This window comes from Vombatus ursinus, unplaced genomic scaffold (genome assembly GCF_900497805.2).
Source record: "Vombatus ursinus unplaced genomic scaffold, bare-nosed wombat genome assembly UNPS02014790.1, whole genome shotgun sequence".
In the NCBI taxonomy this organism is placed as follows: domain Eukaryota; kingdom Metazoa; phylum Chordata; class Mammalia; order Diprotodontia; family Vombatidae; genus Vombatus; species Vombatus ursinus.
The window spans coordinates 1,759,885-1,770,677 of NW_020954568.1; the positions used below are offsets into that span (position 1 = coordinate 1,759,885).

General features: G+C 39.8%; 1 protein-coding gene across 1 annotated transcript; it reads right to left on the minus strand.

Annotated features, from left to right (window-relative positions):
• Positions 1–6,421: 6,421 nt before the first annotated feature.
• LOC114047760 (mas-related G-protein coupled receptor member X2-like) lies at positions 6,422–7,300 on the minus strand. Its single transcript, XM_027868686.1, is given in 4 exon segments — positions 6,422–6,532; positions 6,575–6,694; positions 6,729–6,988; positions 6,991–7,300. Coding segments are annotated over 4 exon segments (801 nt in total).
• Between the last annotated feature and the right edge of the window lie 3,493 nt (positions 7,301–10,793).

Here is a 10,793-nt window from a genome sequence, read left to right on the forward strand (position 1 = left end):
TAGATTTCTATTCCTAACTGAGTGTGTATGTTATTCTCAGATTGAGCAAATTCTGATAAGAGTAAGGTTCACTCACTCCCCCTCACCTTCCCTCCTTCCCCTCCAACATAAAAGCTTTCTCCTGCCTCTTTTATGTGAGATAATTTACCCCATTCTTCCTCTCCCTTTCCCTTTCTCCCAGTGAATTCCTAGAGTTATTTTAAGTGGCACATTTTCTAGTGTCTCTTTTTGTAGGGTTTTGTTTGTGATGTGTAGGACTGCTCATGATTTATGTGTATTTACTTTGTATCCTGCTAATTTGCTAAAATTATTGTTTTAATTAACAGTTTAGATGAGCCTTTGGGATTTTCCAAGAATATCATTATATCATCTGCTAAAAGATAGATGCATTACCTCATTCCCTGTTCTGATTCCTTCTATTTCTTTTTCTTCTCTTATTGCTATTGCTAAGATTTCAAACACAATGTTGAATAATGTTGGAGACAGTGGGGATCCTTGTTTCACACCTAATTTTACTGGGAAGGCTTCTAGTTTCTCCCTATTACAAATAATACTTGCTGATAGTTTTAGAGAAATACTTTTTTTAAAAATCATTTTAAGAAAAACTCCTTTTATACTAATACTTTCAAGTGTTTTTTTTAATAGAAATGAGTGTTGTACTTTATCCAAAGCTTTTTCAGAATCTCTTGATATAATCACATGATTTTTGTTACTTTGATAACAATTGATATAATCACTTGTTAATAGTTTTCCTTACGTTAAACAATTTGCGCATAACTTGGATAAATCTCGCTTGGTCATAATATAATAGCTTCATAATATATTGTTGTATTCTTGTAGGTAATTTATCTAGGATTTTTGCATCCATATTCATTAATGAAATTGATGTATAATTTTCATTTTCTGTTTTTACTTTTCCTGGTTTAGGTACCAGTATCACATTTGCATCATCACATCATAAAAAGAGTTTGGTAGAATCCGTTCTTTGCCTATTATTCCAAATAATTGATTTCATATTAGAATTAGTTGATCTTTAAATGTTTGGTAGAATTCACTTGTAAATCCTTCTGGTCCTGGTGCTTTTCCTCTGTGGCCTGTTGAAATTCTTTTTCTTCCCCCTCCTAAATTTAATCTTTTAAAAGAATAGTTTATTTTCAATTCATGGAACAAAGTAAGTATTTCCATAACACAGTTTAATAAAAAAGATGATTGCACATGAAACTGCAAATCTGCCATGTACAACTTGCTAGTGCCCTAAAATATGCAACAAAGTTATTATGTAAATTTTCTTTTCCCCCTTTTTTCTTCCCTCCTCCCACCCTAGAGATGGGTACCATTAGTCACAAATATATATCTATATCTATATATATCTATATCTATATCTATCTATCTATATATAATTTCTTTATCTAAGACAGGTCTATTTAGATATTTTATTTTCTCTTCTGCTAATCTCAGCAATTTATATTTTTGTAAATATTATTCCATTTCACTTATATTGTTAAATTCATTGGTACATAATTGGGCAAAATAACTCCCAATTGCTTTAATTTCATCTTTGTTAGTTGTATATTCACCTTTTCCATTTACAATACTAGTGATTTTGTTTTCTTTTTTAAAAAAGTCAAATTAACCAATGGTTTATCTATTTTACTGTTTTTTTCATGAAACCAAATCCTAGTTTTATTTATTTATTCAATGCTTTTTTAGACTCAATTTTATTAATTTCACTTTTAATTTTTAGGATTCCCAAGTTAGTGTTTAATTGGAGGTTTTTAATTTGTTCTTTTTCTAGTTTTTTTTTTTTAATTGCATTCATTAGACTGGTCTTTTTCTAGTTTGTTTTTTTTTTATTTTATTTGTTTTTAGTTTTCAACATTCACTTCTATAAGATTTTGAGTTCTAAATTGTCTTCCCTTCCCTGTGCTTCCTCCTCCTCAAGATGGTATGTAACCTGATATAGACTCTATATGTACAATCACATTAAACATATTTCCACTTTTTCCTTTGGTTCTAATTCTTCTTTTTCTAGTTTCTCGATATAAGCATTTAGAGATATCAATTTTCCTTTGATCATTGCTTTTGCTGAATGGTATGGGTTTTGATAAGGTGTCCCATTTTTGTCATTCTCTTTATGAAATTATTGATTGTTTTTATGATTTGTTTTTTAACCCACTCATTCTTTAAGTTTAGATCATTTAGGCTCTAATTAGTTTTGAATCAATATTTCCAGCTCCTTGAGGGCAGGGACTGTATTTTGCCTCTTTTCATATCCCCAGCACTTAATATGGTGCCTTGCACATAGTACATGCTTAAGAAATATTTATTGAATTAAATTGAGTGAAATACAAAATAATCTGTTAGGTATTTAAGATACTTCATAACCTGACCACCACTTATCTTTCCCAGTCAGAGTAGAAGGAATAATAGAGGTTGACCCAATGTCTATGCGTTTCCTTTCTAGCAGGGGAGATGGAGACACAGGATTATATTTTAAAATATAACCACACACATGTGCATATGTCTATGTAAACCTATGTGTGTGCTTATGCCTATACATATTCACATACTATAAACATACACACATGAAAAGAATATATATGTACATATGAATATGTACGTACAATATATACAGATATCTATACACACATATGTGTATCATTTCTTTCCACGGCCTTGACTGGATACAAAGCTCCAGGCCAGGCCTAACACCCATGTCTATATTCAGTTTAGGAGAAATCAGAGCCCTTGTAACATCTACGCAGGAAGTGGAGGCGTCAGGAGAATACTCAGTTTCACTTACAGAAAAGTTTTGTGAGAGACAGACATTCAGGAGATAGGACTTTGCACAGCACCCAAGGCCTGAGGGAAAGGCAAGTGGAGTTGGGCTGATGGTCCACTCCCATCCTACAGTAATTCCTTGGAGGCCTCTGAGCACAGGAAGCCATTGAGAGAGAAGTGAAAGCATTGCCAGAGAATCATCATTTGTGTGATTTCCCATGGGTTGGAGGAGTTTGTTTCTTGAGGCTAGAACTAAGGAAAGTGTCGTCCTTGGCTCCTAAAAGGAAATAGAAGTCTGTGTCTTCTTGGGCCTGTGTGAACGAGAGAATATAAGGGCCCAGGAAGAGTCATTTTGAGCATATTTTTGAGTTTAATTACCCTTTTTCTACCTGTGCCCCACAGGCTATGACCTTGATATTGTGTAAGCAGAACAGATACAGGATCAGACACAGGTCTTCAAAAATCTTCAGAAGGAGGTAAGATATCTCCATTCTCAGGTGTTTTCTGGTCTGATTCTTTTTTATTATTATTTATTTCTTTATTTTAGACAATTGGAGTTAAGTGACTTTCCCAGGGTCACACAGCTAGTAAGTATCAAGTGTTTGGTCTGAGGCCAGATTTGAGCTCATGTCCTTCTGACTTCGGGGCCAGTGCTCTATCCACTGTGCCACCTAGCTGCCCCTCTGGTCTGATTCTGTCAACTCTAGCTCAGCTGAAATTTTTCTGTGCATTTTTATAATTTTCTTACAAATTCATATTCACTTTCTAACAGAAAAAAGTAAAACAAAAACCTAACCTCTGAAGTTAGGCACCCTGGCCTTATTTTCAGAGGAAGGTCATCATGACATCTCCATTTGCCAAGGAAGAGCAGTGAAGTTGAAATGGAAATGACACATAGAAGCACTTTAACGATCTCTGATGTGGCTATTGGTAGCCACAGAAATGATGAATCATCTGTTTCATCCCCCTACCGCAAGAAGGAGCCCCATTTTCAACCCATCTCATTCCTTGCATTGGGCTGGCCTTCCAAGCCCTTTTTGTTTCCTGTCCTCATTATTTGCTCACCTTGCCTACCCAGTCCTGAGATGTTATTGCCTGAAACTCCATTTGGTAAAAGAACAGTTACTTGGACTTTTTGTGTCCTTGGAATATTACAAGGAGCCCATTGGGCAGGGAGCAAAGCCTGAGGTGATCTGAGTACCTAAGGTGCAATACAAGTCTCTCCTCTCAAGAGGAGAGTTTCTTCCTTATTCTTCAGAGCACACTAAACATCTCTCTGTAGAGGTTCCATTCCTGTGGTCAGAGAGGCTCATTACTCATGAGGAGAGGCTCTCCTCTCCAGGCTGCACCCTGATTCGTCTCTACAAGACTTTCACCATTTCATAAAAACTTCTTTACTGCGGTAGCTCACTCTAGTCTGGACTAGGAGACTCAGGGTCCCCATGTCATTATTCCCTTCCAGATGTACATATCTCCCCCAGACCTTTCCCTGCCATGTCCCCAGGCGAAGGATCTTCATTCCTCTATTTCCCGAATCCCCCATATCTTAGCTCCTTTTATGTGTTGCTTTCCCCTTTAGGATGTAAGCTCCTTGAGGATAGTAAATGCCAGTTGACCTGAACTGATCTGAGACCCTCCCCCAGGGTCCCACAGTGCAGATCCCAGAATTCTGTGAATAGTACAGTGCCACTGAGATCATTAGCCTAAAATTCTTTATGCAATATGAGCTCAGAGGCAGTTCATACTCTTGACTTATAAATAGCTTACAGTTCATTAAAACCCCAAGATCTTTTCCAGAGGAACTTTTATCTTCCCATGACTTCTCCATCTTTTATTTCTGATGCTGATTTCTCTTTAATGGAAGCGAAAGGCTTGACATTTATCCATGTTGAATTTCATTGTATTAAATTGATGTAATATTTTAACCTGAGAAAACTTTTGACATCCCAGCTCTGCCATTAAGTATTGGTTATCTGTTCTAGCTTGGGACCATCTGAAGATGTGATGAACAACCCATCTCTAACTTTGCCTAATTCATTTATAAAAGAATTAAACAACACAAGGCCATAAACCGATTTCCATGACCCTTCTCCAGCTGTTTCCTTTCAGGTTGTCACTGGCCTGTTAATAGTCAGTGAAATATTTGTATTGCTCTTTGAGGCTTGGAAACTCTTATACATTGTTTGGACACCTACTATGTGTATGGCTTTGTGATGGCTACCAACTGCTGTTGATTCTTAAGCGAGGTTTCATGGAAACGTTCATAGCAGATACTGCTTCTGTCCATGAGGTATAAACCCACCTTCTGTGTTGTGTGTATGTTCTGTGTGTTCTGTGTGTCATATATATGTGTGAGAGATGCTGTGTCCCCTTCCCCTGACTTGGCCTCAGTAGGATGCTCCCTGGCATATAACACCCCTACAATACCCTTGCCCATACAGGGACCTCGGTAGGAATCGAGTCATGCAGAATGAAAGAGATTGGAGTAGAGAGAGTTACTGAGAGAGAGAAACATAGAGATTCAGAGAGACAGAGACCTGGAGAAACAGACTGGAAACAAGAGAGGATGCTGAGCCCCAGCCTGACCTTTCCAGGGAGAGAAGTATTTGACCCAACTCCCACGATGGGAGTGGGAGGAAGGAAGGGAAAGAAGCAGGAGTGGGGAATGGTGTCTGTGTGTGGGGCATGGCTTAGCTGGAATCTCCTCCGTTCAGGACAGGGAAGGAGAAGAGGCCTGTGGGAACCTCATGCATTATGTCTGAGAGAAGACAAAGTGAAAGAACATGGCCCATGCAACCTTGAGAAGTTTGGCTTCTGACTTTATGTCTTCATTTACAGAGATTGACAAGGACTGAGCAGGGAGACATGGGGCCTTGGAGGACGTCTGTCCTCTTCCTCTACTGCCCAAAACAGGGACAGTGGCCATTTGTTTGGTGTGCCCTCCTCTGGACTGGTGACACATGAGGCCATGGTGAATTCCAGAGCCCACATCCAGCTAGGGGTTCCAGAGTCCATGGAGCATTGGGCTGGAGTCAAGAAGACCTGAATTCAAATCCAGTCTCAGACACTTACTAGCTTTGAAACCCAGGACAAGTCACTGAATCTCTGCCACAGTTTTCTAAATTATAAAATGGGGATTGTGAGACCATCTACTTCCCAATAATATTTTGAGGGTTAAATGAGATTTTTTTTTGTTTATTTTTGGTAAGGCAATTGGGGTTAAGTGACTTGCCTATGGTCACACAGCTAGTAAGAGTCAGGGGTCTGAGGCTGGATTTGAATTCAGGTCTTTCTGACTTTAGGGCCAGTGCTCTATCCACTGCTCCACCTAGCTGCCCCTAAATGAAATATTTATAAAGCAATTAGTACAGTGCCTGGCATGCAGCAGGTGCTTAATAGATGATAGTTTATTACTTAGAGTTCAAACCCCAGGCACCAATATCAAGGATTGTGGGAAAATTCTGGTTCCACTTGCAGGTGGGAGGCGGCTACAGCTGGGGCTGTGGCAGAGGACTCATTTCATGGGCTCCCAGGTCTTAGCATCTTGTTCTCAGCCTCAGGATGAAGTCTTCCAGCTGTTGGTATGGGGGGTTTGTTGTCTTTTTTCCAACTCCAACTCCTGCTCATCCCCCAAGGCCCTCTAGAAGACAACCCTAAGGGGCTCCCTCCCTCTTCTATGCCTTCTGTTGCTCAGGAAGCAGTAAATGAAGGAGTTTGCGCTGCTGTTCACAGAGGCCAGGAGCAGACGGAACTAATTAGGCATGGTATCTAAATCCAAACGGCCTTTTTACACCTTCGATCCCCATGGAAAGGCCACAGAACAGGAACACGGGAACCGTGAGCAGGACCAGGAGGTAGAGCCTGGGCGGTTGCTGGCGCTGGGAGCTGCACTGGACCCTCCGCTGCATTCAGGCTGCACAGCACACAAATGAGGACGAAGGCCACACGGTCCGGAAGTTGAAGAAACCAGGACAGAAATGCTTACTGTAGAAGGAAACACAGTAGATATAATTCGCTGTGCATAACAGCCCCGCTAGAGCCCAGAGGACAGCGCACACAGAGGCATAGGTGTGCTTGCGGCAGTGACATCCGTAACAGACAGGGAAGAGGACAGATGGACAGCGCTCGGTGCTGATCGCAGCCAGGAGGCTCAGGCCCCCACAGCAGGACATGAATGTCATGTAGATCACTCCTACATACATGACAGAATAAAATACCAAACAAATTCCTGAATGAGTAGCAAAAAGAGGCTGCAAAGGTAGAGGGCGTGGGCCTCAGCCAGGTTGAGGACGTCGAAGGAGAAGGGGTTCCTCTGGATATGGAAGCCCAGGAGCCACAGGAGAATACTGTTCCCTACCAACCCGACTATGACAACGAGCAGACTGAGGACATGCATCCAGTCAATTAGGACAAATTTTCCAGGTGTCTCAGCCCTGGGAACTAAAGTCCCATTTGCTCTTCTTTCGGTTGAGTTGTCATGACCACATTCCAGCTGCCCAGGTGTAGGGGGCACAGCCATGGTGGCTGGTCCCAGCCCCAGGAAGCTCCTTTCTGATGCCCTGGGGACCCAAAGACAAGGAAATGCATCAGGGACTTTTCCAGAGATTTACTTGTGTCTCTAACTTCAAAGGGCAGTGCTAGATGGCACAGTGGATAGAGTACCTGGCTTGGAGTCAGGAAGACTCATGTTCCTGAGTTCAAATCTGGCCATAGATACTTACTAGCTATGTGACCCTGGGCAAGTAACTTAATGCTGTTTGCCTCATTTCCTCATCTGTAACATGAGCTGGAGCAGGAAATGGTGAAACTACTCCTGTATCTCTGCTAAGAAAATCACAAATGGGTTCATAAAGATTTGGACATGACTGAAAAGACTGAATAACAATAACTTCAAGTCTTCCCCACTTCGTCTTTCTCAGGGGCAGCTAGGTGGCACCACAGAAGAATGGGCCTAGAGTAAGAAATGAGTTCAAATCTCATGTCAGATGCTTACTACATGTGTGACCCTGGACAAGTCACTTAACATTTGTTAAGTTCCTCAGTTGTATAATGGGGCTAACAGCAGCACCTGACTCACAGGGTTCTTCAATCAAATGAGACAATATGTATAAGGTATTTAACACAGTACCTGGCACATGGTAGGAGCTTAATAAATGCTAGTTCCATTCTTTCCTTTCCTCTTTCTCCTGTAATAGTGGGGTTCCTGGAGGTGACTGGCAATGCACTTGCCTCCTCTTTTCCCTGATCAGGCTGCAGTCCACCTTTCATTTCCTTCTCTTTTTCCCTCTTTGTTTAGACTGCAGAAGAGTACCTGGGGGCTTGCCTTTCTCCTATAACTCTCATAGACCAAACTAAGGGTGGGCTGAACCATTTAATTCAGTGCAACGGACATGTATTTATTAATTTGTGGATGTATGCATGCATTTATTTGTTCATTTACTTTTTTATTTATTCATAAACTCATTTGTTCTTTTATTCATATTTTAAAATTTCTATCAATATTTTTCTTTTACATCACTTTTATTGTTCAATGGCATATCCCCTCATTCAGAGTCCAGTTTTTTATTTATTTTTATTTTTATTTCTTTTTGCTGGGGCAGTCAGGGTTAAATGACTTGCCCAGAGTCACACAGCTAGTAAGTGTTACATGTCTGAGTCCAGATTTGAACTCAGGTCCTCCTGACTCCAAGACTGGAGCTCTATCCACTTTGCCGCCTAGCTGCCCTAAGAATCCAATTTTTTAAATGAAACAATAAAATAGAAAGAGAAAAACACTTCAGTATGACTAACCATCACATGAATTGAGTCAAACAGTATACACACCCAGAGTCACTCTGTGGAAAGGAGGGAAGGAAATGCAATAATCTTTTTTATTGTTTTTTCTGTACCAAACTGCAGCAAGCATTTACTCAATACTTACTATTTTGAGATACTGGGTCGAGAATAATTTTCACCATTAAGTGTGGTACTGGGAATAGAAAGACAATGAAACTGTCCCTACCACGTGGTAGCAGATATTCTACTGGGAGTGGGCAGAGGGGAAGAGGATGCATCACCAGGGCTTCACCTCCTGCCAAACCAGGAATTTGACCAGTACACAACATAACTAACTGCTGGTGTCAGGATTGCTAATTTCCCTGGCTTCAGCTTTTTAATATTTTTTTTAATATTATCCTTCCTGTTAGTGTCCATTGGAACTACATAGAAAGACATACAGGAAATGCTGATGGCTTGAGAACTTTATTGATTATCTCTCAGAGTAGCCAAAGCTACGCTGAATGGATTTGTTCCACATATAGAGCTCACAACTAACTCTCCTCTAGAGAGGAGATGTCATTGACATCAAAATGGATTATTTTACATTCAAAGTTATAATTCCTATTTGGAAATTTCCCTCCATCTTATTTTTACTCCCTGTTGCCCTTCTCAGCCTCTCTTTTTACCCTATTCCTGTTACCTTATCCCCTCCCCTTACACTCCTATTCCTTATTCTACCCACTTCACTAAGAGTCTCACCCTTATGACCTCCCCACCCTCCTAAAGCTATATAGCCTCCTAAAAGACTCTCCCTTTTCCTGTCCCCTCATCTTCTTATTTCTTTATAAGTTTAGGACTTTTTAATACCCTTTTATATCTTTCCTTCTTTTTTTTGTTACATGAAAATTTTTTACTATGACAATGACATCAGACAACTTTTATGATCTTAGTGTTTCCTTCTTGCCTTTGTACAAGGCCAGAAGAGAAATATTTGTGACTTTTACAACCTTGAACCGGACTCCAGGAATATCACCAACAGTATGACATTTTCGACTAAATCCAGCAACCAAAACTTCATCATTTTCCTCATTAAAGTTCAGGCAGCCATCATTGGGAACAAAGGCAGTGATTTTTTTGCTGTTCTTAATCAGCTGGGCTCACACACGCTTCCTGATGGCAGAATTAGGCTGGTTGGCTTCCACACCAAATTTTTCCAAGATAATCTCTTTTACATGAGATGCTCCCCCAAATGGGTTGGCCTTCAAGGCAGTGCCCAAATCAGCTTTCTTTTACTGTTTGTCATGCCACTTTTGGTCTCTCCTGTGGCTTCAGAGCTTTCTAGTAGTACGAAGACCATGGCACTTACCCACCCTGCCGCTGTCCAGGCCGAGAGAAAAGAGAGCTATCCTTCCTTCTTTCACCCAGATCCCATGAGAGTAAGGTTCCAGCACTACCAGCCCTCCATCACCACCTTTTTTCTCTGTTATCATTTCTTCCTTTCATGATCCATTTTTTTGAGATAATTGCTCCTTTTTACTTTTTCCTCCACTGTCTTGTTTTTTAGCATCACCCATCATACTCAACTCAGTCCCAACTTTTCTTTCAAACCACTCTAGTAATGATGACAGTTTTAAGAATGCTGATAACATTTTTACACTTAAGAAGAAAACTGTTTGACCTTAATGAGTCTTCATAATTAGTCTTTAATATTTTCCATATATTTCTTTTGGATCTTCCTTATCAATTTCCCATTTCATTCTATCTTTTTTGTCGTAAACACCTGAAAGTTGTTTAGTTCATTAAATTCCCAATTTGTAAAAATTAAGGATTATACTCAACTTTGCTAGGTAAGTTAAAATAGAAAATGGATAGCAAAGCAGTTTAAAAACCAGAATCCAACAATATGTTATTTATAAGAAACACATTTAAAAATGGAGATACACACCCAGTTAAAATGGAGGGTTGGCATAGAATTTATTGTGCTTTACTTGATACAAAAAAAGGCAAGGGTAGCAATCATGATCTCAGACAAAGTTAAGACTGAAATAGACTTAATTAAAGAGATAAACAGGGTGACTCTATTTTCATAAAAGACACCATCGACAATGGAGCAATATGAATACTGAACTTATATGCACCAAGTACAATAGCATCTAGATTTAAAAAAAGTTAAGTGAATTAGAGGTTAAGAGAGAGAGTAGCACTGAAATACAGGAGACTTTAATATTCCTGTCTCAGAACCTGAAAAATCTAAC